Genomic DNA, 22,626 nt, shown 5'->3' on the forward strand with positions numbered 1-22,626 from the left:
TTTTGTTTTTTAACAGAATTTTTATTGAATTTTCCAAAACAATGTACAAATAGTATAAGACAAAAAGACGTTTTTCGTGACATATTGTAATTCATAGTAGTAGTAAAAACTTTTTGATATAGCTTGTGTTTAATTGTGAAACTTTTTTAGCAATTTTCAAACTTTGAATTTTTATGCCCTAAAATCATAGAGATATATCACATAAAATAGTTAATAAATAACATTTCCCACATGTCTACTTTACACAATTTTCTGAAACATTTTTTTTGCTGGGAAAATATAAAGATTAAAAGTTGACCAGCGATTTCTCTTTTTTCCAAAAAAATTTTTAAAAAATAATTTACAAAACAATTTTTTTAGGAATCACCTCACATTTGAAGTGACTTTGAGGTGCCTATATGACAGAAAATACACAAAAGTCACAACATTCTAAAAACTGCACCCCTCAAGCTGCTCAAAACCACATTCAAAAAGTTTATTAACCCTTCAGGTTCTTCATAGGAATTTTTTTAAATGTAGAAAAAATGAACAAAAAAATATGAAAATTTTACTTTTTTCCACAAAAAAATACTTTAGACCCCAAATTTTTTTTTTCTCACAAAGTTTACAAGAAAATGGACCCCAAAATTTGTTGTGCAATTTATACTGAGCATGACAATATGGCATATGTGGAGGAAAACCACTACTTGGGTGCACAGCAGAGCTTGGTAGGGAAGGAGTTCCATTTGACTAATTGAATGCAAAATTTGCTGGAAGAATTAGCAAATTCCATGTCGCGTTTGAAGAGCCCTTGATGTGCCTAAACAGTGAAAATCCCCCTCAAGAGATGCCATTTTGGAAACTAGACCCCTCGGGGAATGGATCTAGATGTGTGGTGAACACATTGAACTCTTGAGGGCTTCACAGAAGTGTATAACGTTGAGCCGCAAAAAATCACATTTTCCCCACAAAATATTATTCTAGCCTCAAATTTTGCATTTTTATAAGGGAAACAGGAGAAATTGCACCCTACAATTTGTTAATTTGTTGTGCAATTTCTCCTGAGTACGTTGATACCCCACATGAGGGAGAGAACCACTATTTGGGTGCACGGCAGGGCTCAGAAGGGAAGGAGCGTCATTTTAATTTTTGAATGTAGAATTTGCTGGAATCATTAGTGGACGCTATGTCCCAATTTGAGAGCCCCTGATGTGCCTGAACAGTGGAAACCCCCCACAAGAGACCCAACTTTGGAAACTAGAACCCTCAAAAATGTATTTGGATGTGTGGTGAGCACCTTGGCGCTTCACAGAAATTTATAACGTTGAGCCATGAAAATAAAAAATTACATTTTCCTCAGAAAAATGTGATTTTAGCCCCAATTTATTTTTATTTTCACAAGGGTAACAGAAGAAATTGCACCATACAATTTGTTGTGCAATTTCTCCTGAGTATGCGGATACCCCAAATGTGGGAGAATAATACTTTTGAGGCACAGTGCACAGCTCAGAAGGGAAGAGGTGCTATATGGGAGTTCAGATTTTGCTGGAATGGTTTGAGAGTGCCATGTCACATTGGAAGAGCCCTTGAGGTGCCAGAACAGAACCCTCCCATATTACAAACTACCCTTCCCTATGAATTCATCTAGGGGTGCAGTGATCATATTGACACCACATGTGCCTCGCAGAATTTTATACCATTGAGCGGTGAAGAAACAATTAATTAAATTTTTACAACTATAATATTGTTTTAGCCCCAAGTTATTAATTTTTCTAAGGGCTAATAAAAAAACTCAAACAAACTGAGGTGCATTTTTTCCTGAGTGCGTCGATACCCTACATGTAATCGGAAATATTTTTGAGGCACAGTGCAAAGCTCAGAAGTGAAGGACCGCATACTATAGTGCAGATTTTACTGTTATGGTTTGCGGGTGCCTTGACCCTCTGGGAGAGCCCCTGAGTTGCCAGAACCCCCATAAGTGACTTCGTTTTATAAACTACACCTCTAAACGATTCATCTAGGGGTGCAGTGATCATGTTGACACCACGGGTGTGTCACATAATTTTATATCATTGGGCAGTGAAGAAAAAACAACTACATTTTTAACACCAAAATTTTGTTTTAGCCCCAGATTTTACATTTTCAAACAAAAAGTTGGTAAAAATTGCACCTTAATTTGTCCCACAAGTTCTATTGAACGTGGCAGTACCCTCTATGTGGCTGTACAGCACTGCTTGGCCATACTAAAGACTTGGAAGGGACAGAGTGCTATTTGCCTCCTGGAGCACAGATTTTGCTATAATAGCTTGCAGACTCCATATACAGAGCCCCTAATTGCTAGAAGAGCAGAATCCCCCCTCAAGTGACCCCATTTTGGAAAATATACCCCTCTCGGAAATTATCTACAGGTGTAGTGATGGTTTTGACTCCATGGGTGTTTTCCAGAAACAAGCAGCAATTAATGTTGCCTAGTCAAAATTGCAAACTGCCGTTATAGTGACCAGTGCGTTGTAGTGACCAGTATGTTGCCATCATCAGTACGTTGCAGGCACCAGTACGCTATGCCCACCTCATGTTTAAGGAGACACACACCCATAAGTTAGGCGGGCTCTTGTTGCTTTAGAAATGCCAAACGTGGACATTATATGTAGTTTAGTTACACTGTGGGGTTCAGAAGGGGGGGGGGCATTTGTATTTGAGAGCGCAGAATTTGTTGAATTTCTTTGGAAGGTTATGGAGCCATTTCACTTTTCCAGAGCCTTTGTGCTACCAGTAACAAAGAAGCCCCCTATATTTCCGTTGACAGATGACAGACCTGAGTGGGAACTTGCTTTTTGGTGGATTGATTTGAAGCTTTTATTGGGAACATTTTACATAATGTTTGGGATTACATTTATAAAGCGCTCTACGCTGAGTACTTACTCTGGGGCTTCCATCTAAATCTCCAAGTGACGAGATTCAGATGAAACCCCCAAGGGATCCATTCACTTTAATGAGGCAGCAGAGTAATTCTGAACTCCGTCTGGCCTCTGCTCAGCATTGTCCTTCTTTTCAGAGATGCACAAAACTGTGGCCGACAGCACTTTTATGTAGTCCTAAAAAGATGGACATTTCCAGTTCAGAGGTCCTATGGAGTCCACAATGCCTCCATCTTCCTCACTATAGGGAATATTCTTCTGGGGTTCTGTCTGAATCACATATTTCAAAGATTTACATTGGTGTAAACGCTCAGCGCAGAGCGCAGTATAAATGTGAGCCAAGCCTTACTGCGATCTTTGGGAGACAGAACGAACATTACAGCAGGTGAAGAATTGTTTTTATTTATTTTTCACATCATTCCTCGTGCGGTATAAGTGATTAGGCAACTTTATTCTTTGGTTCACTGATACCAGATTTACATCATTTTTTTGTTTGGCTGCTGTCACACACTTAAAAAATGCTTTTTATTGTGCATCACCATATCATGTGAGGGCATGTTTTTTGCAAGATGAGTTGACGTTTTTATTAGTACCATTATCAGACACATGACACTCTTTGATAGCTTTCTATTCTGATTTTTGGGTGGAAGAATGAACAAAAATCAGCAATTTAGGATTCTTTTTTGTTGCATGTGGTAAAATTGATAACACAGTTTGATTACAGCAATACCACAGTTTTATCTTTTTTATGTTTTGGTGTTTTCACACAAAACAATTTATAGAAAAATTATTATTTTTGCTTTCCTTTATTCTGAGAGCTATAACCTTTTTATTTTTCCAGTGATGGAGCTGTATGATGGCTCTTTTTTGCAGCCAAGATGTCGTTTTCAGCGGTACCATGTTTATTTATATTTATCTTTCTGATCGCTTTTTATTCCACTTTTTGTCAACAATATGATGACAAACCAATGTTTTTTGTCTTGTTTTTTTATTTGATTTTTATGGTGTTCACTAAAGGGGTTAAATAGTGGGACAGTTTTGCAGGTCTGTTCATTCTGGATGCGACGATACCAAATGTGTACATTTATTGCTTATATTTTTTTATTCAAATATTTATGGGAACAATATATTTTTAATTTTTATTTTTGATCTTTTTTATATTTTTACATTTTTCATAAATGTTTTTTTTTACTTTCTTTAACTTTTTTTTACTTTATCCCACTATGGGACTTTCATTTTTTCCAGGCTGATCACTTGTATAGCAATGGGATGCAGGAGCATCCCTATATTATGCAAACTGTCACCACTGCTCTGACACACAAAGTTGCCGATTATGATAAAGCAACTTTGCTAGCTCAGGTCATAATCACGACATTGGGTCATCATGGCAACGATCAGGACCCCACAAAGATGTTGCAGGGTTTCGGATCCAAAGTCAAAGAGGCGGTCTGCTGTGAGTTCGATCACATCACTTAGGGGGTTAAAGTATCAGGAGCGGAGTGGGACCACTCCTGGCACTGAGTGTCGGGTGTCAGCAGTCAGAATCAGCTGACTCCCGGCGGTGATCGCGCTTGCACAGGCCGTGTGAGCGCAAAATCATTGGGATGTCACTATGACCCAGGTTACAGGGACATATGGATACGTCCAAAGTGGGAAAGGGGTTATCAAAGCCAAACATGATGAATGACAAGGGATTGCCTTAATAGTTGACAACCACTTTAACCCCTTAAGCCCCAGGGGTGGTTTGCACGTTAATGACCGGGCCAATTTTTACAATTCTGACCACTGTCCCTTTATGAGGTTATAACTCTGGAACACTTCAACAGATCCTGATGATTCTGACACTGTTTTCTCGTGACATATTGTACTTCATAATAGTGGTATAATTTCTTCGATAAGACTTGCGTTTATTTGTGAAAAAAGCAGAAATGTGGCAACAATTTAGCAATTTTCCAACTTTTAATTTTTATACACTTAAATCACAGAGATATGTCACACAAAATACTTAATAAGTAACATTCCCCACATGTCTACTTTACATCAGCACAATTTTGGAACCAAAATTTTTTTTGTTAGGGAGTTATAAGGGTTAAAAGTTGACCAGCAATTTCTCATTTTTACATCATCATTTTTTTTTTTTTTAGGGACCACATCGCATTTGAAGTCATTTTGAGGGGTCTATATGATAGAAAATAACTAAGTGTGACACCATTCTAAAAACTGCACCCCTCAAGGTCCTGAAAACCACATTCAAGCAGTTTATTAACCCTTCAGGTGTTTCACAGGAATTTTTGGAATGCTTAAATAAAAGTGAACATTTAACTTTTTTTCACACAATTTACTTCAGCTCCAATTTGTTTTATGTTACCAAGGGTAACAGGAGAAAATGGACGCAAAAAGTTGTTGTACAATTTGTCCTGAGTATGCCGATATCCCACATGAGGGGGTAAACCACTGTTTGGGCGCATGGCAGAGCTCGGAAGGGAAAGAGCGCTATTTGAATTTTCAATGCAAAATTGACTGGAATTAAGATGGGACCCATGTTGCGTTTGGAGAGCCCCTGATGTGTCTAGACATTGAAACCCCCCAAAAGTGACACCATTTTGGAAAGTAGACCCCCTAAGGAACTTTTCTAGATGTGTGGTGAGCACTTTGACCCACCAAGTGCTTCACAGAAGTTTATAATGCAGAGTCGTAAAAATAAAAAATCATATTTTTTCACAAAAATAATCTTTTTGCTCCCAATTTTTATTTTCCCAAGGGTAAGAGAAGAAATTGAACCCCAAAAGTTGTTGTGCAATTTGTCCTGAGTGCGCTGATACCCTATATGTGGGGGGAACCACCGTTTGGGCGCATGGCAGGGCTCAGAAGGGAAGGAGTGCCATTTGGAATGCAGACTTAGATGGATTGATCTGCAGGCGTCACATTGCATTTGCAAAGCCCCAATGTACCTAAACAGTAGAAACCCCCAACAACTGACCCCAAATTGGAAAATTGACCCCCAAAGAACTTATCTAGATGTGTTGTGAGAACTTTGAACCCCCAAGTGTTTCACTAGTTTATAACGCAGAGCCGTGAAAATAAAAAATAATTTTTTCCCACAAAAAGGTTTTTTAGCCCCCCAAATTTTTATTTTCCCAAGGGTAGCAAGAGAAATTGAACCTCAAAAGTTGTTGTCCACTTTATCCTGAGTACGCGGATACCCCATATGTTGGGGTAAACCCCTGTTTGGGCGCACAGGAGAGCTCGGAAGGGAAGGAGCACTGTTTTACTTTTTCAACGCAGAATTGGCTGGAATTGAGATCGGACACCATGTCGCGTTTGGAGAGCCCCTGATGTGCCTAAACAGTGGAAACCCCCAATTATAACTGAAACCCTAGCCCCAACCCTAACGTTAACCCCAACTCTAACCCTAGCCCCAACTCTAGCCCTAATCTTAACCCTAGCCCCAATCATAACACTAGCCCCAACCCTAACCTTAACCCCAACTCTAACCCGAACCCTAGCCCAACCCTAGCCCTAATCCTAATCCTAGCCCTTACCCTGATGGGAAAATGGAAATAAATACATTTTTTAAATGTTATTATTTTACCTAACTAAGGGGGTGATGAATGGGGGTTTGTTTATTATTGATAGCATGTTTTTAGCGGATTTTTATGATTGGCAGCCGTCACACACTAAAAGACGCTTTTTATTGAAAAAAATAGTTTTTGCATTTCCATATTTTGAGATCTAGAATTTTTCCATATTTTGGTCCACAGAGTCATGTGAGGTCTTGTTTTTTGCGGGACGAGTTGACGTTTTGATTGGTACCATTTTCGGGCATGTGACATTTTTTTGATCGCTTTTTATTCCGATTTTTGTAAGGCAGAATGACCAAAAACCAGCTTTTTCTTTTGGGGGGGGGGGGGGGAGCGTTTATACCGTTCCACGTTTGGTAAAATTGATAAAGCAGTTTTATTCTTCGGGTCAGTATGATTACAGTGATACCTCATTTATATCTTTTTTTATGTTTTGGCGCTTTTATACGATAAAAACTTTTATAGAAAAAAATAATTATTTTTGCATCGCTTTATTCTGAGGACTATAACTTTTTTATTTTTTCGTTGATTATGCTGTATGGCAGCTCATTTTTTGCGGGACAAGATGACGTTTTCAGCGGTACCATGGTTATTTATATCTGTCTTTTTGATCGCGTGTTATTCCACTTTTTGATCGGCGGTATGATAATAAAGCGTTGTTAAAGGAATGTATTTATGGGAACAATATTTTTTTTTTCTTTTACTTTATTTAGGTTTGATTTTTAATTTTTTTTTTTTTTTTTTTACACGTGAATTTTTTTTTTTTTTCCTTTATAACATTGCCCCAGGAAAGGGCATCATGTTTTAGGGTCAGATCGCTGATCTGACACTTTGCAGAGCACTGTGTCAGGTCAGCGATCTGACATGCAGGGCTGCAGGCTTACCAGCGCTTGCTCTGAGCAGGCCCTGGTAAGCCATCTCCCAGCAGGACCCAAATGTAGCCCAGCAGCCATTTTGGATCTGGGGCCTGCAGGGAGGAGACACTCGGTACAAGGTGAGCACATCGCCTTGTACCGAGGGTCTTAGGGAAGCATGCAGAGAGCCCCCTCCCTGCACGACGCTTCCCTATACCGCCGGAACACTGCGATCATCTTTGATCGCAGTGTGCCGGGGGTTAATGTGCAGGGGGCAGTCCATGACCACTCCTGGCACTTAGTGCCGGATGTCAGCTGCGATAGTCAGCTGACACCCAGCCGCGATTGGACACGCTCCCCCCGTGAGCGCGTCTGATCGCTATGACGTACTATCCCATTCCCTGGGAATTAAGTCCCAGGTCACCTTGATGGGATAATACATCATATGGGATTAAGAGGTTAAGAAAATGCAATTATTGGTTAAAACATTTCCAACATTCTGAACATGGAAAAGGCTTCTCCCCTGTGTGACTGCACTGATGTTTATTTAGAGTTAATTTCTGTGTAAAATATTTTCCACATTATTCACATGAAAGAGGCTTCCCCCCTCTGTGAATTCTTTTGTGACTAACAAAATCTGATTTCTGTTTAAAACATTTCCCACATTCTGAACATGAAAAAGGCTTCTCCCCTGTGTGAGTTTTCTGGTGACTAAGAAGATTTGATTTATTCACAAAACATTTCCCACATTCTGAACATGAAAAAGGCCTCTCCCCTGTGTGGGTTCTCTGGTGCATAACCAAGGTTGATTTCTGTTTAAAACATTTCCCACATTCTGAACAGGAAAAAGGCTTCTCCCCTGTGTGAGTTCTCTGGTGCGCAACAAGAATAAAATTATGGTTAAAATATTTCCCACATTCTGAACAAGAAAAATACTTCACCCCTGTGTGACTTCTCTGGTGTTTAATCAAATTTGTTTTCTGGTTAAAACACTTCCCGCATTCTGAACAGGAGAAAGGCTTCTCCCCTGTGTGGGTTCTCTGGTGCGCAGCAAAATATGATTTATGCTTAAAACATTTCCCACATTCTGAACAGGAAAATGGCTTCTCCCCTGTGTGAGTTCTCTGGTGTGTAACAAGATGACATTTGTGGTTAAAACATTTCCCACATTCTGAACAGGAAAAAGGCTTCTCCCCTGTGTGAATTCTATGGTGTTGAACCAAATCTGATTTCTCGTTAAAACATTTCCCACATTCTGAACATGAATAAGACTTCACCCCTGTGTGGATTCTCTGGTGCCTAACCAAATCTGATTTTCGGTTAAAACATTTCCCACATTCTGAACAGCAAAAACGCTTCTCCCCTGTGTGAGTTCTATGGTGCACAACCAAATCTGATTTTCGGTAAAAACATTTCCCACATTCTGAACAGGAAAAAGGCTTCACCCCTGTGTGAGTTCTATGGTGCACAACCAATTCTGATTTTCGGTTAAAACATTTCCCACATTCTGAACAGAAAAAAGGCTTCTCCCCTGTGTGAGTTCTATGGTGCACAACCAAATCTACTTTTCGTTTAAAACATTTCCCACATTCTGAACAGGAAAAAGGCTTCTCCCCTGTGTGGGTTCTTTCGTTTATGGTATTTCCATATTCTGAATGTGAAAATGACTTATTTTCTTTAGGAGCAGATTGTGTTTTAATGCTTATTTTGTGACTTTCATTTTCCTTTGTAGTCAGTAATAAATCAGAAGACAGAACCTGTTTCAAAGGATCAGATGACAGATCTTTGCTATGAAGGGATGATGGTATGTCTGAAGTAATGGCATTCATTTCAGTTGCATCCTGTGGGATTTCTGGATCATCTGATTTAAAAATTGAAGATGTCAGCTGTCCCTCTGATCTCTGGGTACAGTCAGCTGTTAAGAAAAAAATAATTATTTTTGAGTAAAATATCCTTGAATTTTATATTTTTGAACATATCTACTTAAACTGTCCATAAAATAGCAAGCTATGTAAAAAACTGTAATTATTTACTAAGTCAATGACAGTTCAGTCTAATAGAAAACCTTATAAGATGAATCAGAAGTGCGTGGTGTTCAACTGTTTGTTCATTGTGCCTCCCGAATATTGAATCAAAAGAAACAAAATCAATGTTATGTAGGCAAAAATAATATAAATTCTCATCTCACAAAAAACAAGTCCCCACTCAGGTCCATCCTCTGTCAATGGAAAAACAGAGGTTCCCACACTATTAGTGGCTCAAAGGTTGTTGAAAAGCAACAGAGTTTCTATAAACCAATTCAGCAAAATCTGCTCTCACTTCTGAGTCTTGCAGTGTGCAAAAACAAAATGTAGGATCCCTGTGTTTAGCAATATTATAGTGAGCACAATCTTGGCACTAAGTGTTGGGTAATAAAATGGCAAATGTGTCATTTTCACTCTCCAAATTCCACTGCATGTTAATTTCTGGAAAGTGGCTGTGAAATAAAAATATTCAGTCGCCCTACACACGTGGTCAAAATTGTGGTTATCCCTCGTTTAATGACAGAAAATTCCACAACAGTCATAACTTGAATCTGACAAAAGTAATAATAAATAATCTATGAAAATGAACAACAGACATTGCTTTTCAACCATGCTTCCACAGAATTTAAAAAAAAATAAAACTCATGAAATGGGCCTGGACAGAAATGATGGTACCCCTGAAAATGTGACAAAAGGGACATGTTAAATCAAGGTGTGTCCAGTAATTAGCATCACAGGCGTCTACAATCTTTTTTTTATTTATTATTACTTTTGTTAGAGTCAAGTTATTTCTGTGACCATTGTGTGTTTTTCTGTCATTAAATGAGGGGTACCAACAATTTTGACCACGTGTGTACGATTATAACCCTCAGTGAATTAATTTATAAAATGGAATCACTTTATGGGGATTTCAACCATTCTGGTTTTCTGTCCTTTAGCTATATTAGGGCTAGGGTTGATCGCATAGCTTTGCAAAACTCCTTATCTTAATAGCTATAGCTCTTACCAAATAGTTGCCTTGGGAACATTGTTACATGGAGCGCTCCCGATAATCATCTTTTCAGCACTGCAGCTGCCTGTGTTGTGGCTTTGTGACAGTCACAACACATACATGCAGAGCCTGTGCCTGTTTTTGGGCTATCCATGCATGTGTTGTGACTGTCACACAGCCACGACACATGCAGCAGTGACGCCATCACACAGCCACGACACATGCAGCAGTGACGCCGAACAGCTCATTATCATGAGCACTACAGGTATCCAGGTTACCGAGGCAGCTATTCAGGAAGCGCTATAGCTATTCAGATAAGCACTTATCCGAATTTGATCAACCCTAATTAGGGCTTCTGCATATAGTTTGTTGAATCTCCTCTGGGATCTGTTCCTGCTGTCCAGCTGGAGTAATCTGCTCCCTACTTCAGCCATTTGGAAAGTACCACACCCTACTAAAGCTCAAAGCATATGACAGGAATCTGCCAGAAACAGCGTTGCTCTCCTCTGGTTCAGTCCTCTGTGCTCACCTTGTGGCTTGTGTATTTGTTTCCTGTTGTGAACGTGGCTCGTTTACTGACTACTCTTGTGCCTTCTGATTCTATCCTTCTGGTTCTGACCCAGCTACCTGACTATTCTTCTTGCCATCTAACACCACAGAATAGCAGGTAACACCGTGGTCCAAGCCTAGGGGTCCCAGTGAAAGTCAAGATACATGTAAGGGAGTTAAATGGCAATGAGCAAGGCAATCCTTGGGATATGGAAAGCAGAGAACCTAGTGCCAAGCATGTTCATGGTGGATATCTTTTGAGCTGCCAGGTGACCCAATACATTGTGTCTGCAATCTATTCTAGCTAGATCTACATTCAAATAGTTACATGGTGCTCCTTCCATTCTGAACTCTGCCATGTGCCCAGACAGAACAATCGTATGTAGCGTATTGTGCAAAGTTGGAAAATAATTTGTAAGATCCATTTGTTTTCTATTACACTGGTCTACAAAAAATTTTTTTCTGGCATAGACTTTTAGAACAGTTTTAGACTAATTTGAGGGTGCTGAATTCAAATCTGATCATATAATTTCTCTATCACATCACGTTTTTGCGCTATAGGTATATAGCCCATTTTCATGAATTCCATGATAAATATAAGTAGTGTATGAAAAGTTCCGGTTTATACGGTTCACTATGGTAAATTTAGTTTTCATTTAGTCTCCCAATAAATGTGAGAATATCTTTGTTTTCTTTCAACATGCATAATTCCCATTTGTTATGATAACACCCTTATTTTCTGTGCCACTGGGACAGTAGAGCTACAGCAGAGCATTGGGTGAAAACTGAATGGCCTCAGCGACAGAGTTTGGCATCTGGCGATAAAAATGTCATCCATGATCCTCTAGTGGATAGGAAGGACATTGTCTTTCCTCCCTTAACCTTCACACTCAGCGACGCTGCAGCGATACCGACAACGATGTCGATCGCTGCAGCGTCGCTGTGTGGTCGCTGGAGAGCTGTCACACAGACCGCTCTCCAGCGCTCAGCTTCTCTGCACTCCTCCTGCACTGACTGTGAGCACAGCGGCCGGAAAGCAGAGCGGTGACGTCACCGCTCTGCTTTCCGGCTGACCGACGCTCACAGCCAGTGCAGGAGGAGTGCAGAGAAGCTGAGCGCCGGGGACAGACAGCGGTAGGTAAGTATGTAGTGTTTGTTTTTTTTACTTTTACGCTGGTAACCAGGGTAAACATCGGGTTACTAAGCGCGGCCCTGCAATTAGTAACCCGATGTTTACCCTGGTTACCAGTTAAGACAGCGCTGGATCGGTGTCACACACGCCGATCCAGCGATGTCAGCGGGAGATCCAGCGACGAAATAAAGTTCTGGACTTTCCTCAGCGACCAACGATCTCCCAGCAGGGGCCTGATCGTTGGTCGCTGTCACACAGAACAATTTCCTTAACGATATCGTTGCTACGTCACAAAAAGCAACGATATCGTTAACGATATCGTTATGTGTGAAGGTACCTTTACACATAAAACTTGGATTGATGAAGCAGTTCGCCAAAGCTCTCAGTCACAGTGGAGAATACTTTAACTATATATGTTCAACTTTTCCTGGTCTTAGTGAAGAGAAGAAAAAGACTGGAATATTTGATGGAACTCAAATAAGAACACTTATGAGAGACCGAAATTTTATCACATCAATGAATGAGACAGAAGAAAAAGCTTGGAACGCATTTTGTAATGTGGTGCAGAATTTTCTAGGGAATAAGAAAGCAGACAACTATGAAGAGATTGTGGAAGAGCTACTAATGAGTCTGCGAAATCTTGGATGTAGAATGAGTATCAAGATTCACTATTTACACAGCCATTTGGACTTTTTTCTAGAGAACCTTGGGGATGTGAGCGAGGAACAAGGGGAGCGTTTTCATCAGGACATTAAAACAATGGAAGAACGGTATCAAGGCCGATGGGACTTTCATATGATGGCTGACTATTGCTGGAGCTTGATGAGAGACAACCCAGAAGCTGTTCATCACAGATCAGCCAAGAAAAGAAAGTTCAAATAACTGACATTTGTCATTCATCTGTGTGCCACATATATGTGTTTATATATTTTTAGTTTAATTCTGTAAGTATATTTGATTTGCTGTACATAGACTTTGTAATCTGTGTTATTCCTTGATTAAAAATATACAAAATCTAGTACCGAACATCATGTGTTTTTATCATAAAACATTAGGAGTAATTTTCATCATAAATTGAAAATATCTCGAACTCCTGATGTGATAGCCAAAAATGGAGTTCATATTCGTAATCAGCAGCCAAAATTGACTTAAAATATGTTTTAAAACCTTTTGCCCGAAAAATTGCGTTGATCAGTGTTATCCTTTGTGAATCCCGTAATTCCAAAGTTATCACTACATAACGTGACAAGTCAGATATGAAAAATGGGGCCTGATTAGGAACACAAAATTGGCTGCAGGAAGAGGTTAAATCAGAGTATTTTTGACACCGACTACTGTAATCGAAAACTGTGACTACAGACAATAACACATTTACTGAAATGATCAACCTCAACAGCCATCATCAGTGATAAATGAGTAGCTAGTGGTGAAACCTCTCTGGTGTAATTAGAGTATGGGGCTCAGTGACTTCACAATCTAAACTATCCTAAGAGCCAATATTTTCTGGCAGATGAGTATCAAGAAGAAATATTGCACATTTAAAAAGAACTGTGTATAATAGTGCAGAGCTGAGATATCTTAAAGTGAACCTGTCAGCAGGATTGTGCACAGTAACCTACAGACACTGTCAGGTTGGTGCCATTATACTGATTACATTGACACCTGGTGATGAAATCCGTCTTGTGGTTGTTGTTTAATCTGTATTTGTAGCTTTCAGTTAATGAGATTCTTGTGCTCCGAGGTGGGGCTGTGGGCGGGACTGTGGGCGGGGCTTTATGTGGTGCCCTGATTACATATGCCTCTGTATTGGCTTATGGCAGGTCACTGATCCTTCAGTGACCTACCCCCCATTTTTATATAATGCATATAATAGCGTTGATATTATTGTTGATAATGCCTATAATATTGTGGCTATTGTGAGGCTTTGAAAATAAATTACATCCAGCAAAATGTCAACGGCGATGGCGGCGCCTGTGCAGTACCATCTATAAGTAAGAGATAGATGCAAGTGGCAGGCGCCGTCGGTGTCATTTTGCTGGATGTATAAAAAAATTCTAAGCCTCACAATAGCCACAATATTATAGGCATGATCAACTATAATATCAACGCTATTATATGCCAATACAGATGAATATGAAAGCAAAGCACCACATAAAGCACAGCCCCGCCCTAGAGCACGAGAATCTCATTAATGAGAAAAACCACAAAACGGATTTCATCACCAGGTATCAATGGAGAGCTTTTTTTACAAACTCACATAAGTGAGGCAGATCAATCCCACCACAATTAAACTATCATACAGAACGAACAGGTAAAAAAACAAACTTTTTTTTATTATATGTTACATCCCCAACAACAACGTATGTACGAGGGAAGAACTTCAACATTAAACCGGAGTTGCACTCAATTATGGCGGACCATTAATGCTACTATGAGTCCTGACCAGAAGATTAGAGAAAATAATATTGCTCCCGATTTCAGGAGATTGTTCAGTAATCTGAATTCCTTAGGATCGAAAACATAATGTCATTTATAACATGGAGTGAAGCCATGAAACCAGGGCTCGAGCAAACACATCTCCTGCAGGGGTGAATAAATGTATATTACAGCCATCAGCCATGCACAGCTCAGAGATATATCATGGCACAGGCGTAATGGTTTATGTAGTTTATCACAATCTTTCTTAAAGTTAGTTGGCTCTAAAAGAAATTGAAATTTCAGGAGAAAGGGAAACTCTGCTGTTATTGTACAATCGATGTGAATACTTTCTGCCCAATGGTGACAGAAGTATTCTAGGAGTGATACCTTTATTGGCTAACCTGAAAATAATATGTTTGCAGCAGGGCCGGACTGGGACTAAAATTCAGCCCTGGCATTTGAAGTTACACAGGCCCACTTGTCACATGGTGACTGTATAATATCTTTGTACACTTGTAGGCAGGGCCGGTTTTAGGCAAAGTAACATAGTAACATAGTAACATAGTTAGTAAGGCCGAAAAAAGACATTTGTCCATCCAGTTCAGCCTATATTCATATCATGACAGGTAATTAGAGTATGGGACTCGGTGGCTCTTGGCAATCTAAACTATTGTAAGGGTCAATATTCTCTATCAGATAAATTTCAAGATATTTAAAAAGAACTTTTAATAGTAACATAGTAACATAGTTAGTAGGCCGAAAAAAGACATTTGTCCATCCAGTTCAGCCTATATTCCATCATAATAAATACCCAGATCTACGTCCTTCTACAGAACCTAATAATTGTATGATACAATATTGTTCTGCTCCAGGAAGACATCCAGGCCTCTCTTGAACCCCTCGACTGAGTTCGCCATCACCACCTCCTCAGGCAAGCAATTCCAGATTCTCACTGCCCTAACAGTAAAGAATCCTCTTCTATGTTGGTGGAAAAACCTTCTCTCCTCCAGACGCAAAGAATGCCCCCTTGTGCCCGTCACCTTCCTTGGTATAAACAGATCCTCAGCGAGATATTTGTATTGTCCCCTTATATACTTATACATGGTTATTAGATCGCCCCTCAGTCGTCTTTTTTCTAGACTAAATAATCCTAATTTCGCTAATCTATCTGGGTATTGTAGTTCTCCCATCCCCTTTATTAATTTTGTTGCCCTCCTTTGTACTCTCTCTAGTTCCATTATATCCTTCCTGAGCACCGGTGCCCAAAACTGGACACAGTACTCCATGTGCGGTCTAACTAGGGATTTGTACAGAGGCAGTATAATGCTCTCATCATGTGTATCCAGACCTCTTTTAATGCACCCCATGATCCTGTTTGCCTTGGCAGCTGCTGCCTGGCACTGGCTGCTCCAGGTAAGTTTATCATTAACTAGGATCCCCAAGTCCTTCTCCCTGTCAGATTTACCCAGTGGTTTCCCATTCAGTGTGTAATGGTGATATTGATTCCCTCTTCCCATGTGTATAACCTTACATTTATCATTGTTAAACCTCATCTGCCACCTTTCAGCGGGGCCCTAGGCAAAGTTTAAAATGGGGCCCCAAATGCTAACATATTTCACATCACACAAAAGCATTTCGGTTGTATTTACAAGCGCTGAGTTCAGGCCGCTAAATGAGTGTGATCAGCAATATTGAAATTGTTCAACGCTTGTTTCCCAGCCTCTTTCCACCAGCTGAGGAATAATGATGGGACAGAACGATCACTAATAGATCATTAACCCCTCTGTGACCTTAGACGTACTATCCCGTCGAGGTGCCCTGGGCTTATCTGACCCTGGACGGGATAGTACGTCATAGCCGATCGGCCGCGCTCACGGGGGGAGCGCGGCCGATCGCGGCCGGGTGTCAGCTGCTTATCGCAGCTGACATCCGGCACTATGTGCCAGGAGCGGTCACGGACCGCCCCCGGCACATTAACCCCTGGCACACCGCGATCAAAGATGATCGCGATGTGCCGGCGGTGCAGGGAAGCACCGCGCAGGGAGGGGGCTCCCTGCGGGCTTCCCTGAGCCCCCCGCAGCAACGCCATGTGATCGCGTTGCTGCGAGGGTCTCCTCACCTCCCTCCCTGCTCGAGCCCCGGATCCAAGATGGCCGCGGATCCGGGTCCTGCAGGGAGGGAGGTGGCTTCACAGAGCCTGCTTAGAGCAGGCACTGTGAAGGCTGCAGCGCTGCATGTCAGATCAGTGATCTGACAGAGTGCTGTGCAAACTGTCAGATCACTGATCTGTGATGTCCCCCCCTGGGACAAAGTAAAAAAGTAAAAAAAAAATTTTCCAAATGTGTAAAAAAAATAAAAAAAAATATTCCAAAATAATGAAAAAAAAAAAAAAATATTATTCCCATAAATACATTTCTTCATCTAAATAAAAAAAAAAACCAATAAAAGTACACATATTTAGTATCGCCGCGTCCGTAACGACCCGACCTATAAAACTGTCCCACTAGTTAACCCCTTCAGTAAACACCGTAAGAAAAAAAAAAAAAAAAACGAGGCAAAAAATAACGCTTTATTATCATACCGCCGAACAAAAAGTGGAATAACACGCGATCAAAAGGACAGATATAAATAACCATGGTACCGCTGAAAGCGTCATATTGTCCCGCAAAAAAAGAGCTGCCATACAGCATCATCAGCAAAAAAATAAAAAAGTTATAGTCCTGAGAATAAAGCGATGCAAAAATAATTATTTTTTCTGTAAAATAGTTTTTATCGTATAAAAGCACCAAACCATAAAAAAATGATATAAATGAGGTATCGCTGTAATCGTACTGACCCGAAGAATAAAACTGATTTATCAATTTTACCAAACGCGGAACGGTATAAACGCCTCCCCCAATAGAAATTCATGAATAGCTGGCTTTTGGTCATTTTTCCTCACAAAAATCGGAATAAAAAGCGATAAAAAAATGTCACGTGCCCAAAAATGTTTTCAATAAAAACGTCAACTCGTCCCGCAAAAAACAAGACCTCACATGACTCTGTGGACCAAAATATGGAAAAATTATAGCTCTCAAAATGTGGTATTGCAAAAAATATTTTTTGCAATAAAAAGGGTCTTTCAGTGTGTGACGGCTGCCAATCATAAAAATCCGCTAAAAAACTCGCTATAAAAGTAAATCAAACCCCCCTTCATCACCCCCTTAGTTAGGGAAAAATAAAAAAAAATGTATTTATTTCCATTTTCCCATTAGGGCTAGGGTTAGGGCTAGGATTAGGGTTAGGGCTAGGGTTAGGGCTAGGGTTAGGGCTAGGGCTAGGGTTAGGGCTAGGGTTAGGGCTAGGGTTAGGGCTAGGGTTAGGGCTAGGGTTAGGGCTAGGGTTAGGGCTAGGGTTAGGGTTAGGGTTGGGGCTACAGTTAGGGTTGGGGCTAAAGTTAGGGTTAGGGTTTAGATTACATTTACAGTTGGGAATAGGGTTGGGATTAGGGTTAGGGGTGTGTCAGGGTTAGAGGTGTGGTTAGGGTTACCGTTGGAATTAGGGTTAGGGGTGTGTTTAGATTAGGGTTTCAGTTATAATTGGGGGGTTTCCACTGTTTCGGCACATCAGGGGCTCTCCAAACACGACATGGCGTCCGATCTCAATTCCAGCCAATTCTGCGTTGAAAAAGTAAAACAGTGCTCCTTCCCTTCCGAGCTCTCCTGTGTGCCCAAACAGGGGTTTACCCCAACATATGGGGTATCAGCGTACTCAGGACAAATTGGACAACAACTTTTGTGGACCAATTTCTCCTGTTACCCTTGGGAAAATACAAAACTGGGGGCTAAAAAATAATTTTTGTGGGAAAACAAAAAGATTTTTTATTTTCACGGCTCTGCGTTATAAACTGTAGTGAAACACTTGGGGGTTCAAAGTTCTCACAACACATCTAGATAAGTTCATTGAGGGGTCTAGTTTCCAATATGGGGTCACTTGTGGGGGGTTTCTACTGTTTAGGTACATTAGGGGCTCTGCAAACGCAATGTGACGCCTGCAGACCAATCCATCTAAGTCTGCATTCCAAATGATGCTCCTTCCCTTCCGAGCCCTCCCATGCGCCCAAACGGTGGTTCCCCCCCACATATCGGGTATCAGCGTACTCAGGACAAATTGGACAACAACATTTAGGGTCCAATTTCTCCTGCTAACCTTGGAAAAATACAAAACTGGGGGCTAAAATATAATTTTTGTGGAAAAAAAAATATTTTTTATTTGCATGGCTCTGCGTTATAAACTGTAGTGAAATACTTGGGGGTTCAAAGCTCTCACAACACATCAAGATGAGTTCCTTAGGGGGTCTACTTTCCAAAATGGTGTCACTTGTGGGGGGTTTCTACTGTTTAGGTACATTAGGGGCTCTGCAAACGCAATGTGACGCCTGCAGACCATTCCATCTAAGTCTGCATTCCAAATGGCGCTCCTTCCCTTCTGAACCCTCCCATGCGCCCAAACGGTGGTTCCCCCCCACATATGGGGTATCAGCGTACTCAGGACAAATTGGACAACAACTTTTGGGGTCCAATTTCTCCTGTTACCCTAGGGAAAATACAAAACTGGGGGCTAAAAAATAATTTTTGTGGGAAAAAAATTTTGTTTTATTTTTATGGCTCTGCATTATAAACTTCTGTGAAGCCCTTGGTGGGTCAAAGTGCTCACCACACATCCAGATAAGTTCCTTAGGGGGTCTACTTTCCAAAATGGTGTCACTTGTGGGGGGTTTCAATGTTTAGGCACATCAGTGGCTCTCCAAACGCAACATCGCGTCCCATCTCAATTCCTGTCAATTTTGCATTGAAAAGTCAAACGGCGCTCCTTCCCTTCCGAGCTCTCCCATGCGCCCAAACAGTGGTTTACTGCCACATATGGGGTATCAGCGTACTCGGGACAAATTGGACAACAACTTTTGAGGTCCAATTTCTTCTCTTACCCTTGGAAAAATAAAAAATTGGGGGCAAAAATATAATTTTTGTGAAAAAATATGATTTTTTATTTTTACAGTTCTGCATTATAAACTTCTGTGAAGCACTTGGTGGGTCAAAGTGCTCACCACACCTCTAGATAAGTTCCTTAGGGGGTCTACTTTCCAAAATGGTGTCACTTGTGGGGGGTTTCAATGTTTAGGCACATCAGTGGCTCTCCAAACGCAACATGGCGTCCCATCTCAATTTCTGTCAATTTTGCATTGAAAAGTCAAACTGCGCTCCTTCCCTTCCGAGCTCTCCCATGCGCCCAAACAGTGGTTTACTGCCACATATGGGGTATCAGCGTACTCAGGACAAATTGGACAACAACTTTTTGGGTCCAATTTCTCCTGTTACCCTTGGTAAAATAAAACAAATTGGAGCTGAAGTAAATTTTTTGTGTAAAAAAGTTAAATGTTCATTTTTATTTAAACATTCCAAAAATTCCTATTAAACACCTGAAGGGTTAATAAACTTCTTGAATGTGGTTTTGAGCACCTTGAGGGGTGCAGTTTTTAGAATGGTGTCACACTTGGGCATTTTCTATCATATAGACCCCTCAAAATGACTTCAAATGAGACGTGGTCCCTAAAAAAAAATGGTGTTGTAAAAATGAGAAATTGCTGGTCAACTTTTAACCCTTATAACTCCCTAACAAAAAAAAAAATTGGTTCCAAAATTATGCTGATGTAAAGGAGACATGTGGGAAATGTTACTTATTAAGTATTTTGTGTGACATATCTCTGTGATTTAATTGCATAAAAATTCAAAGTTGGAAAATTGCGAAATTTTCAAAATTTTCGCCAAATTTCCGTTTTTTTCACAAATAAACGCAGGTACTATCAAAGAAATTTTACCACTATCATGAAGTACAATATGTCACGAGAAAACAATGTCAGAATCACCAGGATCCGTTGAAGCGTTTCGGAGTTATAACCTCATAAAGGGACAGTGGTCAGAATTGTAAAAATTGGCCTGGTCATTAACGTGCAAACCACCCTTGGGGGTAAAGGGGTTAACAGATCACCATACAGTATAATGTTATCAGCAGCACATCTACAGTTTACACCGTGGATGTGCTGCTGAGAACAATGATTTGTGTTCCAGCAAAAACAATCTGAATATGCAGCATTTTACTTGTTTAGTAAAATACACCCCATAGTCCTCCATATATTATAACTAGCTGAAGAGCCCGGCGTTGCCTGGGCATAGTAAATATCTGTGGTTAGTTATAGCACCTCACTTCTCTTATTTTCCCATCACGCCTCTCATTTTCCCCATCACATCTTTCATTTTCCCTCTCACATCTCTCATTTTCTCCCTCATTCCTCTCATTTTCCCATCACTCCTCTTATTCTCCCCCTCACTCCTCTCATTTTCCCCCTCACTCCTCTCATTCCTCCCTAACACTTGTCATTTCGACCTCACATCTGTCATTTTCCGATCACTCCACTATTTTCCCTCACACCTCTCATTTTGCACTCACACCTTTTCATTTTCACCTCACACCTCTCATTTTCACCTCAGTATATACATTTTTGTCATCTCCCTTATATATAGTATACACCTGTATGTCATCTCCTGTATATAGTATATACCTGTATGTCATCTCCCCTGTATATAGTATATACCTGCTGTGTGTCATCTCCCCTGTATATAGTATATACCTGTATGTCATCTCCTCCTATATATAGTATATACCTGTATGTCATCTCCTGTATATAGTATATACCTGTGTGTCATCTCCCCTGTATATATCTGTGTGTCATCTCCTCCTGTGTATAGTATATACCTGTATGTCATCTCCTCCTATATGTAGCATGTCATCTCCTCCTGTACATAGTATATACCTGTAGGTCATCTGCTCCTGTATATAGTATATACCTGTGTCATCTCCTCCTGTATATAGTATATACCTGTATGTCATCTCCTCCTGTATATAGTATGTACCTGTATGTCATCTCCTCCTCTATATAGTATATACCTGTGTGTCATCTCTCCTGTATATAGTATATACCTGTGTGTCATCTCCCCTGTACATAGTATATATCTGTATGTCATCTCCTCCTGTATTAGACCTCGTTCACACCTTATTTGGTCAGTATTTTTACCTCAGTATTTGTAAGCTAAATTGGCAGCCTGATAAATCCCCAGCCAACAGGAAGCCCTCCCCCTGGCAGTATATATTAGCTCACACATACACATAATAGACAGGTCATGTGACTGACAGCTGGCGTATTTCCTATATGGTACATTTGTTGCTCTTGTAGTTTGTCTGCTTATTAATCAGATTTTTATTTTTGAAGGATAATACCAGACTTGTGTGTTTTAGGACGAGTTTCGTGTGTCAAGTTGTGTGTGTTGAGTTGCGTGTGGCGACATGCATGTAGCGACTTTTGTGAGATGAGTTTTGTGTGGCGACGTGTGTAGCAACTTTTTGTGTGTCGAGTTGCATGTGACAGGTTAGTGTAGCAAGTTGTGTGCAGCAAGTTTTGCGCATGCCGAGTTTTGCGCGTGGCGAGTTTTATGTGTGGTGCCTTTTGAGTATGTGCAAGTTTTGTGTGAGGCAACTTTTGCATGTGTTACAACTTTTGTGCATGTGGCAATTTTTCCGCGGGTGCAAGTTTTGCGTGTGGCGAGTTTTCCCATGAGTTGAGTTTTGCACGTGTGGTGAGTTTTGCGTGAGCCTAGTTTTGCATGTGGCGAGTATTACGCGTGGCGAGTTTTGAGCGGCGACTTTTGTGTTTAGACTTTTATGTGGCGAGGTTGGTGTATGTGTGGTGAAATGTGTGCTGAGGGTGGTATATGTGTTCAAGCACGTGGTAGTGTGTGGCGCATTTTGTGTGTGTGTTCATATCCCCGTGTGTGGCGAGTATTCCATGTCGGGGCCCCACCTTAGCAACTGTATGGTATATACTCTTTGGCACCATCGCTCTCATTCTTTAAGTCCACCTTGTTCACATCTGGCAGCTGTCAATTTGCCTCCAACACTTTTCCTTTCACTTTTCCCCATTATGTAGATAGGGGCAAAATTGTTTGGTGAATTGGAAAGCGCGGGGTTAAAATTTCACCTCACAACATAGCCTATGACGCTCTCGGAGTCCAGACGTGTGACTGTGCCAAAATTTTGTGGCTGTAGCTGCGACGGTGCAGATGCCAATCCCGGACATACACACATAC

The 22,626-nt window shown here is 40.6% G+C and overlaps 1 protein-coding gene across 1 annotated transcript in view; it reads right to left on the bottom strand.

The window, feature by feature from the left end:
• Nucleotides 1–18: 18 nt before the first annotated feature.
• The window catches only part of LOC138666940 (zinc finger protein 182-like), a 66,579-nt gene continuing 43,971 nt past the window's right edge, over nt 19–22,626 (bottom strand). Inside the window, exon 13 of the mRNA XM_069755135.1 lies at nt 19–9,247. Within this exon, the coding sequence (XP_069611236.1) occupies nt 7,914–9,247 (1,334 nt within the window). The 3' untranslated portion in view covers nt 19–7,913. The remainder of the gene's footprint in view (nt 9,248–22,626) is intronic.

This window comes from Ranitomeya imitator, chromosome 2, assembly GCF_032444005.1.
Source record: "Ranitomeya imitator isolate aRanImi1 chromosome 2, aRanImi1.pri, whole genome shotgun sequence".
Classification (NCBI taxonomy): domain Eukaryota; kingdom Metazoa; phylum Chordata; class Amphibia; order Anura; family Dendrobatidae; genus Ranitomeya; species Ranitomeya imitator.